This window comes from Ochotona princeps, chromosome 27, assembly GCF_030435755.1.
Source record: "Ochotona princeps isolate mOchPri1 chromosome 27, mOchPri1.hap1, whole genome shotgun sequence".
NCBI lineage: Eukaryota > Metazoa > Chordata > Mammalia > Lagomorpha > Ochotonidae > Ochotona > Ochotona princeps.
Genome location: NC_080858.1, coordinates 6,209,842 through 6,231,267, shown reverse-complemented (window position 1 = coordinate 6,231,267; position 21,426 = coordinate 6,209,842). Strand labels below are relative to the sequence as shown.

At 49.0% G+C, this 21,426-nt stretch overlaps 1 protein-coding gene across 1 annotated transcript in view; it reads right to left on the bottom strand.

Moving 5' to 3' along the window:
- Nucleotides 1–586: 586 nt before the first annotated feature.
- Nucleotides 587–21,426, bottom strand: part of TMTC1 (transmembrane O-mannosyltransferase targeting cadherins 1) — a 195,937-nt gene continuing 175,097 nt past the window's right edge. The window contains exons 14-20 of the mRNA XM_058655741.1: nucleotides 12,421–12,523; nucleotides 9,952–10,087; nucleotides 9,335–9,479; nucleotides 7,764–7,901; nucleotides 6,297–6,419; nucleotides 3,475–3,552; nucleotides 587–752 (exon numbers count right to left, since the gene is read on the bottom strand). Coding sequence (XP_058511724.1) covers nucleotides 612–752; nucleotides 3,475–3,552; nucleotides 6,297–6,419; nucleotides 7,764–7,901; nucleotides 9,335–9,479; nucleotides 9,952–10,087; nucleotides 12,421–12,523 — 864 coding nt within the window. The 3' untranslated portion in view covers nucleotides 587–611. The remainder of the gene's footprint in view (nucleotides 753–3,474; nucleotides 3,553–6,296; nucleotides 6,420–7,763; nucleotides 7,902–9,334; nucleotides 9,480–9,951; nucleotides 10,088–12,420; nucleotides 12,524–21,426) is intronic.

Here is a 21,426-nt window from a genome sequence, read left to right as displayed (position 1 = left end):
GCTCCTTGATATCCACATTCAATCCTACAGCCCCCTTACGCTGTATTAAACTGTGGGAAACACTTAGAAGAGAAATCAATTTCCTCCTCTATAGGACTCTAGCAATATCCTTAGTAGGATATTTAGATAAAGCTCAATGAACAATAGCTTTTTTTTTTCTGCCTGCATATTCTGGAAGGTTCTGCAAAAGCTATTAGCTACCCTTGCCTGATTGTGGAGAATCGCACAGACTGCCTCTTAGGGGGCACTGCCCACAAAGCTTCGCCCAGAGGGTGTTTCCTCCTCAAAACATCACATCCTACTTCACTACATCGCAAACTCCTGCGTTTCTGGGACGTGCAAGTCTGAACGAAGAAATAGAAGCAGATTTCCACGTTGCAAGAGCCTAGAAACCACCAGGAAACTCTGAAGTAAGAGCGAGCAATGATCCATAATCAAGCCTGTCATGGTTTTCTCCTGGCTGGAACCTTCCTTTTTCCTTCCTAGAGATCCATGTCCTCTACCAGCATCCTGGGCGGGAGACGGCGCGCACCTGCTGCCCTGAGAGCTAGCCTCTTTCACTTTTTTTTTTCCTCTCCTGGAGGCACCAGTGCTACCCCAGGCTGCTGCTACTACGTGTGATCTTTGTCTCGAAGCTCTTGTAAGCGTTTCTCTAGACGGTCCAGCTTGGCCAGGTTCTCCTGCAGCAGCTTGCTGTCTGGAACCAGCTGCAGGGCTCTCTCGTAATAACCGCGTGCAGACACGTAGCTTCCCTGCGGGGAGAAAGATAACTCTTACATCCAGCACACTCCGAGCAATGGGGCAGAGAGACCCACTCTGCCCACCTGAGCCTACGGAAGCCCCGCCTCTGGGTTTCCTTGCGGACTTCTTGGTACTTGGTAGCTGTAGGTGAAGAATGCACATTACACAGCTTATTCAATTCTACTGAGCCATGAGGCTAACCTGGCACAGTGTTTTCACAAGCTTTTTTCCCCCTTTTTTTCCTTTATAACCAAATGAAACCAGGGCTAGAAACTCCTATTTGTGGCGCAGAGACTGAGAGGAGAGGAAGGAAGAGAAGAAAGAGACACATGAGAGGAACCAGAGAGAGACAAACTCAGAAACAGAGAAGAAGAGAAGAGAGAGAAACGTTTTAACTTAGACAATCCACCGTCTTTATCCATCTGTATGCGTTACTCTAATATTCAGCTTAAAATATTGAAGCAACTTTTGCCTAAGACTATCTCCAGCAGCAAAAGTACCATATAGAAAACAGCAACTAATGTTTACTGCAGGTGTAACTGTCTTCCGTGTGGCTCCATAGGTGTCGACAGCTTTGTCACGCACTCACACACAGGAGCTCTCGCCAGTATAACACCCCTGCAGAGGCACATCAAGGCGGCAGGTGACCACCGCCTACTTCTTACCGTGTCCACTTGTCTATCTGATGGAAATGATGAGTGATGATGGGTACTGGAACCCAGGCACTGACATACACAATGAAGGAAATGGCTTCTGACCATTAATAACATAGACTCTGACAAGCACAGTGTGGACTGCTGAATGCGTGGGAATCTGACTTTGCTACTTTTAACTCATTTTTCCCCCCAACTGGAGCATTCATCTTTCACGTGTCTTGATACGATTCAGCTTGGCACCTGTGTGTAGAGAACAGTGCATCTGTGGCTCCCATGGAACGTTCCTGAGTCACACGTCTGTTGCAATTGCACCTGCTCCTATGCCGGACTGCTCTCCCTTCAGGGCACAGCTTACTGCCTTGTGAATATTTTTTCTCATTACCAGATTTCTCTGTCCTTTCACACAAAACCTAGGTTTATTTCCTCACTCTCCATTCATTCTTTCTCGGGCTAAGCCAGAAGCTTTAATTTCGAACAATTATGTTCCTGTCCTTTAAGTCAATGCTCGAGATCATAGCTGAGGTTATTTTCCCTGATAAATGCCATGCCATACTTACCATCTGTTACATCCAGGCTGTGGATCATGGATACCCACCCCGCGTCCTGTCCTACGTGTGCAGTCCCGAGTCACCTGCACTTAGCGTGTTTTTTGGAGACAGGTGGCCTGACTTCCTCGTGAGCCACACCAGGTCTTTGTTTAGATTCTAATCACTGCATTGCTCTTGACTGAGGGCAGAGATGGAGAGAGGTTTGAAAACAGCTCAGCTAGAGAAGAGAGAGATGCCTTAAAATCAGGCCAGAGCACGCCCTTTCTCTGCTCAAGGTCATCCAAGGACCACAACATGTCTGGACTGGAAGTTAAGGCCCCTCCAGGCTCTGCCAAGACCCCGTGAATTCAGCTCCTGCGACGTCTGACCTCAGCTTTGAGCCTCTGCTCTCACTTGGCTCTGCCCAAGCGTGCGGCCTCCTCGCTGCTCCTGGAACACGGAAGGGCCATGCACGCTTCGGGGCCGTTCCTCTGTTCTTGCTGGGTGCTGTTTCCAGGTCTCTGCACACACAGCATGTTTTAACTGAGGCCTTCCTACACGCCTTCATTTACAATTTTACCTCCACTCCTTGGTACTCTAATTGCATTCCCTTTTTCCCCTTTATAGCCCCGATCACCAGCTGGTATGTTCCCTGTACGTATGCATACATGCATACATTAGGGAGTGTGCATTCACTTATCTCATGTTTCCCACAAATCAACTGTTAGCTCCGTGAGGACAGGGATGCTGATCCCGTTTGGCCATGGCTGTGGTCCAGGGCTCGGAAGGAGACCTTACACACAGCACGCTCCCCATCAGTGCTTGACAAGTGAGTGAAGGCTGCCTGCCTGCCTGCGGAGTCTCTGAGTGCCCTGGATACAGAGGGTGGTCCAAGGCTAGGAAACGTAGAAATAAGAGAGTAATAGAGACGACCCTCCAGACATACAAGCTCTATGCCCAGGGATTCAAATCAACCACAGAGCAGAAACTCTAACACAAAACAAACCTGCATCTGGCCTGCACATGCTCAGACATTTCTTGTCACTGTTCATCATAGACTTACACGGATTTATTTAAACATTCATTTCTTACACACACACACACACACACACACACACACACACCCAGGCATGCACACAGACAACAGCGAAAGCCTTCCCCTGCTGGTGCATGTCCCAGATGTCCTCAGTGCAGGGGCGGGGCTGAGTCAGGACTGAAGACTGCAGCCAAACACTCCATGCAGGTTTCCCTGGAGGTTGCGGGAACCCAGGGAGTACATTAGCAGGAAACTGGAGACTGGGGCTCAAGCCAGGAACCAAACTCAGGAATTCTGATGTGGTTGCAGACTTGTGCAGCTTGAGGTTCGCTGCGCATTCCTGGACACACTGTCCAAAGGTTTCACCATATTCAACAACGATGGAACACAAGGTAACCAGAACCTATGCGTGTCGCACCCAAGGCATTTCAAACAGGACTGAGGGCTTCTCAATCCTCTCAGTGTGAAGACAGATGGGAAGAGGAAGCCCACGGGCAGAGGGCACGAGTCCTACCTGGATGTGCTGGATCCCGCCCATGTTCATCCAGGCCTGCGCCTGAGCTGGATTCAATTCCACTGCAGCCTTATAGCTCTAAACGGGCAAGAAACAGCTTCCGGTTAGGGAGCCAGAAACTGGCTTTAATGTCCCCGCAGGGCACATACTGTTTATTTACTCTGTGAATGCAAATACTCGACACATACCATGAGACCAGCTGCTCCTGGTTGCTAGCAGACGCCCTGTTCATTTCTTATTTTCTAAACATGAAGATTTGAAAAGGGGAGGAAGTGGAATTGAGTCTCTTCCCTACCAAGTGAACCTTGCCTGCAGGGAATCCGAGTGCCTTCTATGATGTGGCTTCCATGCCCAGAATCGTAGGGAACTTTCCTAAAGAGCTTAAGCCCGTTCACAGTGAGCTTAAGCACGGTTCACAGGCAAGGTCAGCCTGCGCTTCAGTTCTTGGACACCATGCTGGATACTTCTCCAAATCTATCGATTTTACTACAGTAGAGTTTTAAATCTTTAGGAAGTCTTATTTTTCTTACAGACGGGGTCTCCCAATGTTTGAGAGTGCTCTCTGTCTCTCAGGTAAATATGCTCATCTCAGTAACACACAATATCTTAGTAAATGTAATATCCATGAAGTCTGCTCTTAAAATTGCAAATACTGTTTTGCATCAAGCATATCGGAAAGCCAAAGGTTGGGAGCAGGGCCTTTGATAACAAAGCTAACCACCTGCACACATCACATCATGTTCCTTGCTAGTTTTCTAAATTATTTTTATTGGAAATTCAGATATACAGAGAACAGGAGAGGAAGATCTTCTGTCCAATGACTCACTCCCCAAGTGGCCGCAATGGCCGGAGCAGAGTCAATCCGAAGCTAGGAGCCAGGAACCTCCTCCAGATCTCCCATGCAGGTGCAGGGTCCCAAGCCTTTGGGCCGTCCTCGACTGCTTTCCCAGGTCACAAGCAGAGAGCTGGATGGGAAGTGGGGCCGCTGGGACAGGAACCAGCGCCCATATGGGATCTAGGGGCATTGAAGGCGAGGAGTTTAACTGCTAGGCTACCGCGCCAGGCCCATTCCTTGCTATTTTCATTAGCAAGTGTAAAGTCAACAGATCCACCAAGTGAAACTGCGTCCATGTTTGCCCTTGAATTGTAGAGAAAAAGCAGCGAATGATCAGCAATCAGGTGGCTATCCAAGAGCTAGAATCAACTCCTGATTCCACTTCTAAAGGTTTGTGTGACTTCGACCCATACCAGGCCTCAGAGTCTCAGCTTACACAAGTATAAAACAAGGACAATGGGGCCTGGCACGATGGCTCTGTGGCTACACTGTTGCCTTACAGGCACTGAAATCCCTTATGGATGCTGATTCCTCGTGTCCCGGATGCTGCATACTCCCCAACTAACTCTGTGCTTGTGGCCTGGGACAGCATTAGAGGACATTTCTAAGTCTTGGGACTCAGCCCCGCCCAAACGGGAGACCTGGAGGAAGCTCCTGGCTTTAGATCAGCTCGGCTCCAGCTACAGCGGTCACTTGGGGAGTGAACCCGTGGACAGAAGATCTTTGTTCTTCTCCTTCTCTCTATGAATCTGCCTTTCCAATAAAAATCAAGAAATCTTAAAAAAAAAAAGCCAGGGACAATGACTAGGCTCTTTTCACCCGACGGCTCTGAACATTTACTCACATCCAGGAATGCTAGCAGTGCACAGCCACACCCATCAGCCAGGCCCTGCCTCCCAGTCAATCCAGCTACTCAGTAGAGGGGGATTTCATCCACGGTCAAGCTACTGAAAAAACTTTTGCTTCCATTGTAAGATATGAAGACCTAGACATCTAAGGATACAATCTAAATGTTCGTGGTTAGATTATGGGTGTTTATTGAAGTTACGTAACTGAAAAGGACATAGAGTCATTGTTGACAAGGTAGAGACACACACGGTCTGAGATGAACGCTCACAACGGCCCGCAGAAGATGCAGCCCCGCCGGCCACTGTTCAGCGGGTTCCCGCTCAAAGCAGTGTGTCCAGCATCTAGGCGAGGCTTCCTAACACGGGCTTTTCCAATGTTATTTGTCACAGTTTGCTTTTTCAGCACAAATCTGGTACTCGAGATTTTACTTTTCCCACATGGATATTTGGTATAATTTTGGAACTCTGTAAATTCCAATGGTGGGAACCAGCAGTCCCAAGGATAAAGCATGGCCTTTCTGTAAAATTCCTCTCTGTGTGTTTGTTAACGGCTGCTTGATTTCAAACTGTGCGTGAGCGCATCGAAAGCTGTGGATGATGGTCATCGATAAGGTGCAAGACACTGTTTCAAAGCACAGACTGTGGCAGCAGGGAGGTGGCGATGAAGCCAGAGGCGAGGGGAGGCGAGGTGAAGGGAGGGCAGGGGAGGGAGCAGAGACCTAGCAATCTGGACACTCCTACTGGAGACAGGAAGAGCTTTCGGAATCTGGAACAGGGATTAAGGAATCAGAGAGAAGCTGCTGGGGGGACGGGGGACAAGCACCTGTGGAAGTGATCCCAACTGACCCACACGAAGCCCCAAACAGGGACAAGGAAAGAAAAGCTAGTTTCAGGCAAAACGCAGCACGCTCCGAACGTCTCGTGCAAGCTGATAAGCTAGACGATTATGCAGAAATACAGCATCACCCTGGATCATGAAAAGCCAGAGGAAGAATGAGCGTCTAAGAGGACGCCAAGCGCTCAGAACAGCAACTCGTGTAGAGTTTGTAACACGCCTGGGCCCGAGGCCCGCGCTCCTCACCAACACCAGCAGGCTTTTCCCTTCGGTCCCCAAATGTCACGCCATCCCGTGTCTTTACCTCGAATGCTTTGTCCAGCAGGTTCTGCTCCCGCAGCTGGTTGCCCTTGGTGAAGAAGAGTTCAGAGACGACGTGGGGGTCCTTTGGTTGCAGCTGCAGCGCCTTGTCAATGGCGTCCAGGGCCTGCAGAGAGCAGACATGCGCCAGGGACAGGGGTAGGCGAGGCCAGGGACCAGAGCGCCTCCAGCGAGTCTCTGGAGCTCTGCTCAGCCTAGCGGCAGCTGCTGGGTCAGGGAACCAACGAACCACCTCCCATCCTCTCTGCTGTCTTTCCAACATTCTCAGCAAAACCCTGTGTTCCTGTGTCGTCGTAGCCTTCCCGGCGCCGACAAGAAGTTTCCAAACTCCTGCTGGGATGCTCTCACCCACGCAGGTAAAAGAGAAGCCACTCAGGTGGTGGGGCATACCTCTGCCATTCCAATGGCCTCCTCTCGGGCTCTTGGTGTCCCCTCCCCCACACAGCCAGAGAGCTTCCTCCAGGCACACAGCACACTGGCCCCCTCCTCTCTTCAAACTCCCCATGTTCTCCCAGGAGAGGAAGGAAAACCCTTGGGGTAGCCCCAAGCCCTGTGGGGGCCTAGCCCGCCAGATGCACCTCACACTGCTCTCCTGTGCCCTCACGTTCATGTCCCATTGGCTCTCCCTGCTGCCACAGGGCCTTTGCACCTGCCATTCCTGCTGCATGAAACCTTCTTGGCTGCCCCTTTGCCTAGTAACTCCAGTTCATCGTACAGGTTGGATGAAACTGGGCAACCTGATCTTCCCAGGCAGTTCAGGCTCCCTGATCACATGTTCTCTGATCAGTCACAAGCTGGGTGTGGATATATAGTTATTGCTTATATAAATATACATTTATTTTGTGATTTCTGGAGCAGTTCATTGTCTCCTTGTACTGTGAGCTCCATACCACAAGGGCGGTCACTTTTTTCTTTTAATGTCTCCTTACTCCTGCCAACAACGGGAGGTCGGTCGTGAACTGATGAATCAGGTGATTTTCCCAAATGCTAACAGGTGCCTATTGGGGTCACTGAGGTGCCCCGCGGAGGTGTTATAAGGATCACCTGAAATGATATAGGGACAGCTTCAAGAAGTTCGTGTGAAGTGGACGTGACAACTTCGGTGACAGACAAGCTGTGCAATCCATGTATAACTTTTTTTTTCATAATATTTAGTTTTCAGAATCTTTCTGGGGACCCCTCATGTGTTAGAAAGGAACATGAAAAACAGTTAAAGCACATCAGGGCTGGTTGGTATAAAGCTGGCTGGAGACAGGTTGTGGTGCTATCGCAAAGGATCTTGACACTGAACGCAGTAGGAATGTACCACGACAGGGTAATGTCAGCAGCTCCCAGGAGACAGGCTACAGCACCCAGCGAATGCTGCAGGGGTGGGGACAGCCTGGAGACTGACTTAGCAGCCCTACCTGCCACCCACAGATGTGATCCCAGCCAGCGGGGTCTTCCCTACCTGGGCGTGGCGCTCCTGCTTGCTGTAGATGGCGGACAGGAGGCGGTAGCATTCCAGGCATCCTCTGTCCTCTTCCACGATGTGAGTGGTCATCTTTTCAGCTTCCCTGGTTTGACCCATCACGGCCAAGACCTGCGCCTGCAAAACCACACAGCAGATAGTCTGACAGCACCTCGTCCGACCAGCTCCTGCAGGGGGAGTGCTCAGCGCATGCTCCCAGCAAGGAGACTCTGCATCCAGGCAGCGGCTCACAGAGGAGTCTGCATGACCACGGCTCACGGGGGTAGACTCCTCACACTGGATCTTAGCCACAAAGCTGAGAAGCGATTAGGGTTCGATTTCTCACTGTCTGTTTTCTTACTGAAGGAAACGCATGCATTTATGTGTGAACGGCAGGAATGACGTGGACATTCAGTTGAACGCCATGCCTTTTCAGAAAGGAGCTTGACTCAGAATCTCAGGTGAGTAAGTGCTGTGCTGTGCCGTCTGCAACAAGATCAGAAGCTTGTGCATCTAAGGAAGAGGCGGAGTGAAGGGGGAAACACTAGAGTATTGCCAATAGTGCTGCAAATCTTCCTGAATTCACAAACTGTATTGCAGGGATGACAAACATGTCCTCATGCCTAGAAACTTCAGTCAGTCTATGGAAAATGGAGTTAAAAATAAGCTACTTTCAGTGCAATGAAAATGGAAATCCATAAACATCTTCATCATACGCATTTTCTATGAGCTTAAAACAAGAGATGTATTCATGTATTTGAAAGGAAGCGTGACAGAGAGAGGGCTGTCACAGGACAACGGGGGTTTATTTGTCACCTCTTGGTTCAGTCCTCATACAGCTACGACAGCCAGGGCTAGGGCTGGGCCGGAACGAAGCCGGGAAGCAGAATCTACCAGGGTCTCCCATGTGGGTGCCAGGGCCCCATGCACATGTGAACAGCACAGCACCTGCTCACTCCCAGGGGCATCCGCAGGAAGCTGGACCAGAAGGGGGCCAGCAGGGGCTTGAAGCAGTGCCCTCGGAGTGCCCATTCCGAACTGCAGCTTAGCCTGCTGTGACACAATGCCCATATGCCTCACCACAGGCTTCTCAAATGCATGGACCTGAAAAGTTTTTGAGCTAAAACAAACTTTTAAAAAATTAACCTTTTTCCACAAGTGTTTTTATAAGTGTTCTCATATATGTAGCGGTATTCAGGGGAAAAAAAAAAAACCAGGGACGTGACATCTGTAACTCCAATATGGTTCAGAAAAAAAATAACTTAGTGAGAACAGGCATGTGCATTTAGACCTAGCTAAATATGCACTCTCTGGGGGCGGTGATAAACAAATGTCTCATCACCTGTCTAGCAGGGTGGGAGGGCATACTGGAGTTTACTTTACCCGTCGTCTGGCAACTTCTTCCTGAGTTTGAAATGATTTCCCAAGAAGAGCATTTCAAGTGTAGTTTGTATGAATGAAGTGACGTTGGCCACAGGCATCTATGCACACCATAGATACTACTGCACCAGGGCTGCCTCTTGGAGAGCTGCCTATTCTGCAGGCTGTCCTTCCACTGCCAGTGAACTCACCAGCGCCAGGCGGAGCTCCCTCTGAGAAGGCTGAAGGGCTGCAGCTTCCCCATAAACCTGCAGAGCCTCCTCGTAGCGGCCGGTGTTGTAATACAGCGCTCCCAGAGGGGACAGGATCTCGGCTTTGCGTGCCACCTGCAGGGCGCTGAGGGCACAGAAGGGTGAGTGGACACTTAGATATCTTCCTGCAAGGCACGTCTACATCATCACCACGCTCAGACTGGACAGCACTTGCCCACTGATTTATCTCAGCTTCAAGTTTTTAGATCAAGACTGAAGTTTTGAAAACGATCAGGTGCCAGCACAGAACAAGGGACTTGGTCAGGAGACCGAGCAATGAAGAGAATGAACTACAGGCATTTCTATTCATGGAGCCACATTTTGGTGCTTTTCATGTATCCCCATGTTTGTGGCATGGGCTGCAGTTGATAGCTTTCCCAGACAATGGACTACAAAAGTGACAATTACATTCCAGCCATGGTTCAGCACCCGGTCCGGAGACAACCACCTCCACCATCGTGAGCTGCCCCTTGGGGGCAAACTTCACCAGTGCTGTGAAGGCACACGTGCCACGGACAGCCACAAAGCAGCTCAGGGAGTGAGCAGAGCAGCTTTACCGTTTGTACCAGTCTTCCGCCATGCTGTTCTCCCCCAGCGACCTGTAGAGGCGCCCAAGGTTCACCATGGCCACGTGATGACTTGGGCTGAGTTTGATCGCCTCCTGGTAGTGGGCCACAGCCTTCTCCGGAGAGCCTGAGACAGGGCCGGGGGCAGAGGGGAGAGAATAGAGCAAGCCTTCTCAGCCTCACAAGCTCTCCAGTTTCGCTCTGACACCTGTCCTCCATCCCCATATTACAGTCATGCTATTAGGTCCACAGCCCCAGAAAGAGCTCGCATCTCACGTCTGAGCTGCGTCACGGCCACACCCCGGACCACGTCACTATTCTGTTACACTTCCAAAGATTCTAGCAGCGAAGCACTAGGGACCAAAAACACAGCTCTCTTACAAGCTATATTATTTTGAGTCCAAGTATTTTCTGGTGACTGTCCTGACACCTGATGCCATCTGGAGATCACGGGGGGTAGTTATCTCTCTAAGCTGAAGCTGCCCCTTCCTCAAACCACAGCAGGACAGGAGAGCCGGAAAGCAACAGCGCCGCACAGTGGTCTGCAAGGCTCGGCCTCACTTACTGTTTGCTGCACGGTCACTGACATTTTGCCATCCCCAAGTCGACATGAGTGGGATCTTAAAAGTGCGTTTCACAATTCCACACTTAGGGGGGCCAGCGTTGTGACTCAGCCGGTTAAGCCGCTGCCTGTGACAATGGTACCCCACATAAACTTTAAGTCCTGGCTGCTTCACCTCTGATCCGGCCTCCTGTTTTAATGACTGGGAAAGCAACCGATGTGCCAAGCATGTGGGCCCCTGCAGTTCCGGGGTTCTGGCTTCGGCTGCCCAGCCTTGGCTGCTGCAGCTGTTTGGGGGAGCGAACCACCAAATAGAAGACCGCCCCCTCTCTCTGTAACTCTGCTTGTCAAATAAACACATCTTTCAAAATAATAACATTTTTTTTTTTTGCTTAAAGAATATGGAATGTCATTTGAAACATCACAGCCACGCTGCCCTACACTTGTCAAACACAGTATACTGTTTTACAAACTCAACTAACGGTTACATTATCTGCGTTGGTATTTCTGATACTGTTTGTCTCCCTCTTGTGGTTTCATAGATATTGTAAAAGGAAACTAAATGATCACTTTTGCAGACGCTGACTGCAGAGTGAAGCGGCGTGGCAAGCATGCCCAGGTCAGTGAGGGCCACGTCCAGCTCCTTAGGGATGCTCCAGAATGGAACCACATGGAAGTGACTGAGCTGCGGTCTCGAGTTCCTAAGAGGATGTACTGTGTATCACCTGCACAGGGCTTCTCCCTTGCACCTGCCTCTCCTTTTTTTTCCGTTTACAAACATTTTATTTACTTATATTTGAAACTCAGAACAGGGGAGAGTGATGCTCCACGCACTGGTTCGTTCTCCAAATAGCTGTGATGGCCAGGGCTGGGCCCATGCTGACACCAAAAGCCAGGAGCTTCTTCTGGGAGTCCAACATTGGTGTAAGAGTCCAAGCACTTGGGTCATGTTATGTTTTCCCAGTTGCCTTAGCAGTGAGCTGTATCGGAAATGGAGCAGCCTGGGCTCGAACTGGTACTTAATCCATCATGCTGCTATACTAGATCTCCCTTGCACCCATGAACAGAGACCTGACCAAGACACTGTCACAGACCAGTAAGAAGTTGCTGTTATTATTTTTAAGTGTGTGAGATGATAACATCGATTGCTTAAGCAAAAGGAAGAAGGTTGGATTTGGCCAGCAAGAACCTATTGGTTTTGCCAATCTGCTGTATTTAACTTACTATGTAGCTAATGAACCAGCAGGTGGCGCTACAGAATAACTTTACACAGAAACATGACAACGCTTCGCCAGTGCAACAGAATATAAATTCACACTCTTTGAAACAGAAGCAAAATAAAAACCCTCCCAAGCATTTTCTAGTGACAAAAATAACTGAAGTTGAATGTTACTGCACAGCAGCTACTCTTGTAGTCCATGAATGTTACTTTTGTGTTAAATTCATAAGCCTTTTTACTCCTTCTCACCAACAGGACTCAGCACAAGTCACAAAGAAATCAGAATCCCTGCATTGAATACAATAAAGCAAGTGCCTTCTGCAAAGGACCTGCCACTGGAGAACACTGCACTCCTGCTAATATGCACTTTCTGTGATGCATGAAAAGGTACAATGCAATGCTTGGGCTTTGGATCACTCACAGGCAGGCTGCGCATCAGCCCAGGAGAAGATTACATCGTGAGAGACTTATCAACACGCACAAGTGAATCCTGAAGAGGACTGGGACTCTGGACTTCAGCAGGCCGACCACCTCTGGGGGAGACCCGGCTGCAAGAGACTCAGCTTCAGGATAGCCTCTGGATGCCCGGTGACGGCCGGCAGGGGGCGGACCTCACTGGCTTGGCAGGTGCGGCTGGCTGTTCACGCATCAGGCACCTGCTCCCTGCAGTGTCTCTTACCGGAATCCACCAGGAACACGCCGTAGTTGTTGTGTAGGTCTGAGCTGTCCGGGCAGTTCTTGATCCCAGCCTGGTAGACTTCCTCAGCTTCGTGAAACCTCTCCTGCAAGGAGAGTAAAGATGAACCCATGAGACGGTTCTGCAAAAGCAGCCACAGCTGGATTAGGGGGGAGATGAGGAAACGGGAGGCGCTCACTGAGCACCTGCTGCGGGGGATGCCGGTTCCCTGTGCGCCTGGCCTGTCGTCAGTGCCCACAGTGCCCATCTGCGTGGAGTCCCTTCAGGGCAAGCAGGCAGCGTTCATGCGGCGGGGAGGGTTTGTGCAGAGGTCTAACACTGCCTGCAAGGAGCCTGGACGGCAGGGTGTCCTTGACCTCGAGAACTCGCTGGGATGCACACAGCGGTGCATCAACACGGGGAAGGTTCCCCCAGGTGGCAGCTGGGCCAGGAGGCAGCGCAGTCTGGTGGATTTGCTAGCGAGCCACATCTGCACACACAGTGCTTGGTCTACCTACGTGGCAAGGCATGTGACCTGGGAGGCAGGGAGGACGGAAGAGAGCTTGGAATGGAAATGTGCCTACTGCCCTTCGGCTGCTCAACACCTGCTCACCCCACTGGTGCTTCCCTGCCTGAGCTGGACCCTCAGCAGGACTCTAGATCCCTCAACCCGCAGGCAGGCCTTCACCCTGGGGGCTGGGCCCAGACCTGCTGTGTGTCTGCAACCCACTAACTTCCTGCTTGCCCTCACAAGGGGTGCCTCTGAGGGCTCAGGGCAGCCGAGTGTTGACATCGCACATCTTCATGTTACACAGCAGCTAAGTACCTCCTCAATGTCGCCCGTGTGAGCCAGGGCGCCATCCGCCAGCACGGCCGTGAAGGCAGCTGACACTGCCACGGGAAGTACAGAGCGACAGCAGCACTGCCCGTGAGAGACTCTGAATATGGAGGTTTTCCAAAGCTGGGATCAGCAAGCGACTCTGGGCATCCAGACAGCACAGAGGCAGGGAGGGCCACAGGATGCACAGACCAGCACCCTGGGAATCAAAATGCCTTTGTCTTCAGGATGCTGAGTGGTGAGCCAAGAAACAGATCCTCCACCCTCAAACCCACACATCCAAGCATCCTTTGGGAGCCAGAGGCAGCTTGAAATGTGGCAAATTTCAGTTATCCCAACAGCAAGTCCACAGGCAGGCAACGCCTGGGGCGTCAACATTTCTCACCAATTGTTTGCTTTTTTGAGGTAACATTTTCAATTCACATTCTAGTTAAAGGCTTACTGCTCCCCTAAAGAGTCCAACAAATGGCAAGTTAAAAAGACCGCAGTTTAGCAAGAACTTAGGCAAGGGTTATAATCAAATAAAAAAGATGTTCAGATCCTCTTATACAAATTTTAAAACAGCCACATTACTTTTGCGATGACTGTCCAACATCATGTTTTTTTTTATCTGCCAAAATCCACAAACTTTCAAACTATTGAAAAGCTTTGTGAAGATGCTGTCCACTGAAACTCTGGCAATTCTGTGTGTATGTGCATGGGTGTGTTCACACAGGCAGGCACATGCGTGTGGGTGCATGTTAAAGACCAGCCAATCACACAAGACTCCAATCAAAGGAACCATCAGAGGGTGCCCTTGAAGATGCCTTCACGGCTGCATCCGTTCAGCATCGGCCTCGTGGAATCCCCGTAGGAATCATGGGGCATGAGTCGGAGCTGGGCTCTGGGGCTGGATTACACTAGACTAGAACACCTGCTACTGACATCTGTGTTGTCACTTATTTACCTGGGTGCCACCACTGGACAAAAGGGGTAAGAGAGGACCAATCCCCGAGGGTCCCTGTGAGTTGTAAAACTGTGAGAATCGCCCTCCCTTCTGGGTCTTTGGGCTAATACCAAGTGTAGAAACATGGGAGCTGCTGAGAATGTGGCTTCCCACTCCCTCAGCGTTTCCTCATGGTGTCCACTGCCAGCACTGTCGCATCTCATAGCCGCACGGCCACGTGCGGAGCAAGAACAGAACTGAGCTTCCCATGGGAATATGGACAATCGGCAGATCCTGAATGAGAGCAGCAGGTGTATTTCCTAACACAAACCAGGATGAGTTTGGCATCAAAAGACATATTTACACCTCTGAATGTCCATCCATCTGCCCGTCCATCCGTCCATCCATCCATCCACCTGTTCCCTGAACAAACATTTCATTTGCATGATTCACATGCCATATATGCGGTAGAAACAGCAGTGAACGAGACAGAACATCTCTGCCCCTGCAGGCAACCGAGTGGGATCTGGACAAGGAGGTGGCGTTACAGGCAGGTGGCAGAGTCGCACGAAAAGCACAAGGCACTTGGGCAGCTTTCAGCAGGGACACTAGACCCTGGGTACCTTTACCCTGGTCAAGACTCACATGCCGGAAGACTGAGCTTACAACCACTAACGTCAGCAGCTACACAGTATGATGTAAAACGTTTGTGTTTACCGGAGATCTTAGAATCATCTTTGTAACTAAACCAAGTGAGCTGAAAGGTATTTTTTCCCCCATGAAAGGAATAACCCTGATGGCACACTCTCACTTGCTGAGTGAAAAGCAGTAGACAACAACACCTTTCAAGTGCAGTTACCATTGCATCTGATCTTGCTGGGCTCCTCTCCCTCCCCAGGTCCCTGCTGCTCCAGAATAAGGAGAGAGAGAGAGAGAGAGAGAGAGAGAGAGAGAGAGAGAGAAGGAAAGAGAAGAGAAGAGAAGGGGAGGGGAGGGGAGGGGAGAGCAGAGGAGAGGAGAGGAGGGGGAACTGGAGAGGAGGGGGAAGGGGAGAAGAAAGGAGAGGGGAGGGGAGAGGAAAGGGAGGGGAGGAGAGGGGAGAAGAGGGGAGGGGAGAGGAGAGAGAGAGAGAGATCTTTATCATCTCCAACTTCTCTCTTCTAGGGGGATTTACACGCTGAGCTTTAACCTGAAAAGCAATTTCCAAAGTATCAAGAAGTAATGCAGTTTTAAAAGACCCCGCGTGTCACATCCTTGCATTTTCAGTCACCCTCAGGGCACTCTAAAGTCTCTGTGGAAAATGTCTTTAATCCATCATTCTTTTCCTCTCCTCGGACTCTGGATTTCAAGCAATGTTAGCCTCCACTTACATAAACGCTACAGAAAACCGCCAGGGTAGTCCAATACACCCTGTAGGTGTTTAAAATAAATTGCACTTCGGATGAGGTAAGTGCTTTTCTTCAAGCGGAGGCACGCTTTCTCACTAAAGCCCGCAGGCAAGCATTTCTCTACTTTGTTCTGTCTTAGCAAGAAGCCCTGAGCTATGCCTGATTCCCACTTTTCCCCCTGGTCTTAGAGGAAGGGCATACAGGCGTTTTGTAGCGCAGCCTCCATCACAGTTGGCTACTGGAGAGGTCCCGGCAAACAGCACTATCCACGGTTGCTCAGGGCCACAACTGACCACGGCCTCAGCCTTCCAGGGCAGCGAGTGGTTCTAAACGGACAGCTTGCAGGGCGGTTCCCACCCAAGGTTCTGTAGGTGCTGGGAGAGATGGGAAGAGAAGGGGCCTTGGGGGAGACAACAGTCAACCTGGCCACTTCCTGCAGGCTTCAATAATCTAACTCTGTACACCTTGCTCTTTCCAGAAGGGAACTCCAGTTCTAACTGTGCTGGGGGAGATGGTGGTTGGAAACTTTTCCAATAGCAAAGAACTGTATAGTTTAGGTAGTAACCCAGCAAGTGAAAATTGGCCTAACACAGTATTTCTCAGGCTTCTTGGCTTATGAACTCTTAACAATTATTTGGGAAACTCAAAGAGATTTCATTGATATGGGTGACAGCTATCAGTGTTCACTCATAAGAGAAAAGAATTTGAGCATTTTCTTAAAAAAGCATATGTTAGATTATTAAAAAAGATAAACATTGATAACATACTCACATGAAGAGTGGTTCTTTATTATATCTTCCAAAGCAAAAAGTAACGATACTGCGAACAGTGGCATCCGTTCATCTGACTTCATAGGTGACAGTTGGATTCTTTTGTTTTTGTGGCCAATGTGTTTTTGTATTTTTGCGAGGGGGTGTGGGGTTGGAGTATGTGAGACAAATCTGGCCTCCCACAGGTAATAAGTTACAAAGGGATGAAGTATTTGAATAGATTTTTCATAATTGTAGCTGTACCTCAGAGCCATGTGAAAACTATAGTACCCCTGTGGCAGAATACAAGCAAACAGGACAAAGACTTCTTAGCACTGTCAGGGAACTGGCACGGGCATCCTTGCATCCAGAATTTACAGGCTGTAAGGTCAGCAGGTGGTCTACATCCTCGTGCCCTCGCCACAAGAGGGGAATGCCAATAGACTCTTCCAAAGTGATGAAGAGCCGGTCAAGAACCCAGTCCAGTGAGGGGCCGGGGGCCAGGACCGCTTCAACTCCACCCAGAGATATCATTGGTCCAGTGCCACAAGCACTGGGACAATGGATCTCTAGCCATAACCTAATGGCTTCTCTGGGAAACCATGGAAGACCCAGTGGCTCTACAGGCAACACAGAGCTGCTCTCCCACCTTGCTCACTTTCAACACATTACAAGTAACACCCTCCACCTTTAGCTTGCACATGGATGAGAAGCATACCATCCTCTGATTCATCATTTCCCCCTACCAATCACCTCCATCCTCTGATTCATCATTTCCCCCTACCAATCACCTCCATCCTCTGATTCATCATTTCCCCCTACCAATCACCTCCATCCTGATTCATCATTTCCCCCTACCAATCACCTCCTAGGTGTTTTCTAACCCTGGGCTGTTGAGTCTCCCAGCAGAGTGGGATCATACCATTTTAAGACAATTTCTGCAAGGAACCATAACCACTAGTAAGAAGGAAATGCCAAGGATGGTAAGATACCAGCTAAGAGCAAATGTAACCACAGGAGGAGCTACAGCCCGCGGCCAGGCATTGTGGGGAGACCCACTGGTTTAGAACTGCAGCTTTCTGACCATTTTGCCCCAATCTATACCTCCAGGCACCATGCATGCTCTTATCCTCTGAGTCTCAAACAGTCCATTCCCTCTGACCAGAAAGCCTTTTCTGCAATCTTCATCTATTCAGATTTCAGAAAATAAATACGATCCTTGGCAACCACCGGGACTCCCTGGAAGCTCTTCCCATGGGGCTAGGTCCCCTGAGGGCCTCAGGGGACTCAGTTCCCTTTGGAAACTGCTCTCCTCTGTGTACATGTTGCACAAGGGACTATCGTTTTATATTAGGGTAAGCCTTTTCCTCTAGAACCTGTCTCTCTGAGCAGAGGTCATATCCCTTGCCACACAAACAACCTCCTGTGTTTGGTGATACGTGTGTCCTCAATACACAGTTCATAAATCAATGCAGTTAATTCTTCAATCAGTGTGCATTCCAGGATGACTACATCACCCATGCGTTTGTATCCCTGGCTTAACCCACCAAAAATTGGTATTTGTACAAGCAGAGACACAAACCTGAGCCTTTTCATCTGATCTACAGCCTTAGCTTAGATCTTATTCTTCCAATTTCCTTTTCATTCTTAAATCAAGTGAAGTCATTTCCCACAACACATGAAAAGGGAAGAAAATATTTTAAGTGTTACCACATTAATTAATTGAGTTTCTCAATAAGTTATAAACCTGGAGCTTGTAATAACTTACACTGGGTCAGAGTCATAAACAATGCTAATTTTAGTCCCTTTGTTGCTAGTGTAATGTAAAGCTGTATAATCTATGGTAAGAGTAGCCTGGTTATGACGGACTATAGGCTTATAAATGTTTACGAGCCTGTCTGCAAGCTGGAGCCCAGCCAGACCTGCAAGCCATCCGAGAATGAGAGAGAAAACGAAGACAGAGACCACCCGGCATGAAATCTCCAAGTTAGTGTTTGTCTTCAGTTATCCCGACGTCTCTGCCATAGCAGACACAGAGGAATGGTATCTGTCTGCTGGACCCTTGGACGTGTGTGGCTGTTGCCTCAACATCTCCTACCTCTCCCGTGTCCCCTGCCCTCCTTTCCACTCCTCCCATATCCATGCTTCCTCACTACTGACTCCTTTGGGGACCACAGCTTCTTTTTTTTTTTTTTTTTTTATAATACATTTTTTTTAATTTTTTATTTTATTTTTATTACAAAGTCAGATATATTGAGAGGAGGAGAGATAGAGAGGAAGTGGAGCCGCCGGGATTAGAACCAGGGGCCATATGGGATCAAGGCGGGGACCTTAGCCACTAGGCCACGCCGCCAAGCCCAGGGACCACAGCTTCTTACAATGAGGAAGTCCAAATATCAACTATTTTTTTTTTTATTTTAAACTTATTGGAGACTTAAGTGATGACAGAAAGAGCTCCCATCTTCTGGTTTGCTCTCTAAACGCCCATGACAGCCAGGGCTGGGCAGGTGTGAAAGCTGGGCACCAGAAACTCAACCAAGGCCTCCCATGTGGGTGGGAGGGACCAACCACTTAAGTCATCACCAGTGTCTTCCAGGGTCTGTATTAATAGGATGTGGAAGTCTGGACCCCGTGTTGGGACTTGAAGTCAGGCACTCTCACATGGGACATGGACATCTGATTTTAACTGACAGAAGAAATGGCCACTCCCCAGAGAACAACTCCAGCTTTGGTTCTAACATCAGTTATTCGTATGAGCTCTGTGCTTCTTGCATCTTTATCTATACAATTTTTAAACTTATAGCAGTCTCCATTTTCCCCTCAGAGAAGTCACCTGTTCATTGCATGGTTTTGTTTGAAGTCCTGAAGTCCTACATATACCTTCTTAGCCCTGAACATGGTCACTGTAAGTTACAGATCCTCTCAGATGGGCTGACGCATTAGATGCCAAGAATATGAAATTTTGGTTCATGTTCACGGTGGGAATCTGTAACTGGTTGTTACAAAGGGAGGTCAGGAAGCAGATCTATGAGGTCACCATGAAAACTTCTCCACATCCCAGGGACATCTCGAAGTAAACTAAGCGAACTAAGTCAAGATGCTATATGCAAGCCTGGGCTACACACTGAATTGCGCTAACCCTCGGTCAGTGCGCAGTCATGCAGAAATACCAAAGAAATCTCTGGTCATAGAAAGGGAAGGCACAACTGGAAAGCTAAAAGGAAGCACAATTAAATTTTCCAGGAAGTATTTTTCAAGACACAAAAATGTGTGATTTTATTTGACATGATGATGTGGGTTTCCTTACACAAAGTTATGAGGAAAGGCCACTCTCCAGGAGACAGTGATGTAGGCAATGTTGGGGTGTGTGTGTGTGTGTGTGTGTGTGGCACAGGGGAGTGGAACAGAAGATCAATTTGAGTGGAAGAATGGGGAGGATTAAATATTACAGTAAGAAAAAAATGGCAGTATAGGAATATATAACCGTCCGAACAGAAATTCCATTAAAAATTCTGTTTTCATTTGCCTGAAACATAGAGCAAGACAGCAAGAGAGAGAAGGAATCTTCCATCTGCTGGTTCACTCCCCAAATGCCTGCAAGAGCTGGGGCTCCCACACGGTTATAAGGACCCAACCATCTGAGCCATCACCTGCTGTGCTCTACGGCGCAACATCAGGAGGTTGAATCAGAAGCAAAAAAGCTGTGACTCAAACCGGCATTCTACCACGGGACAGGAGAACCTCAAGTGGGGGCTTAATGTCTGCACTCTAACACCTATCCCCAATTCCCTTCTTGGAAAGAACTCCCCAAAGCCAATATAGCAGGGTGCTGAAGGGGCAGGTAAGTGGTACTGTCATTTATGGAAAGGGTGATTTTCATCACATAAAAAAAAACAGATTATTAACGCCATGTTTCATTTACTTAGGCCTCTTGAATCCACCAAAAAATTGAGGCAGCTTTTCAAAAAATACAGAGCACAAACTGCCATCAGCTGCAACACACAGTTCACACGGATCTTTCTCCTACTATTCTAAGCCTAAGAACAGCATCACACCGAGGCACGATTCAGTTACAAGACAATGTGGCCAACGCACACCTCTCCTTATAACCAAAGAGTAAAACTGAGAACATACCAGATTCACCTTCTCGTATTTATACTGGTTCAGGAAGTCCCTCCAAAAAAAGCTCACTCATCATTTTCCAGGTGGCAGGCATGGAGATGCAGCCATGAATAAAACAGACAACTCTGCTCACGAATACTCCAGAGATGGGACAAAGACACCACCAGATAAACACTGGGCAGAAATGGCTCTAACCTGAAAACTCCAAGCCACTAGGGAGAGAAGCTGCAGATGGTGCACCTGGTGCTTGAGCAAGCCACACAGAGGGCTCCCGCTCCTGGAACAATGGGTTGAGGGGCCTGGAAACATGAAGAAGCCTGGAGGATACCAAAGGATAAAGGCCATCCTTTCTTTAGAAGACCCAAGTGTGTCTGCTTTCCCACTTCAGGCTGCCAGATTATTCCAGAACATGACCACAGTCAGTTCAGTTTCAACCCTGCTCTAGAACATAACTTCAGATACGCAGCAGAAATGGGGTGGCCCACCTATGCCACATACAGAACATCAGAAAAAGCGAATGCGGCTTATAGTATCTGCCACTCACATGTCCACAGAACATCTTCACTTTGCTTCTCAGTGGAACCTCCAACATTTGTGAATGAAGATCGTACCGCATGTAACCGACATGCCACATCAAGTCATCTGGCAAAGATGGTGAGTTTTACATTAACGACAACCTGACAAACGGTGAGGTAGCACAGCACAAGGGCACTTAACGTTTGTCAACAAAAACGTCATCATCCTGGGCTCTGCAAAGTGGGTGTCAAATCATTTTGACAAGTGCAAAGGAGGAGGAGATTCCCAGACGCCCCTGCTCTGTGCCACCGGAAATCTCACAGGACTGACTCTGAGATCTACGGACATGAGGACAAAGGATCTACAAGATCACTGCTAACTGGATTCACATGGAGCTCAGAGGATTGATCTCCTAAGCCACTCCCCTGAGAACAATGACTAATCATGGATGCAGCAACTAGCGTGCCTTGT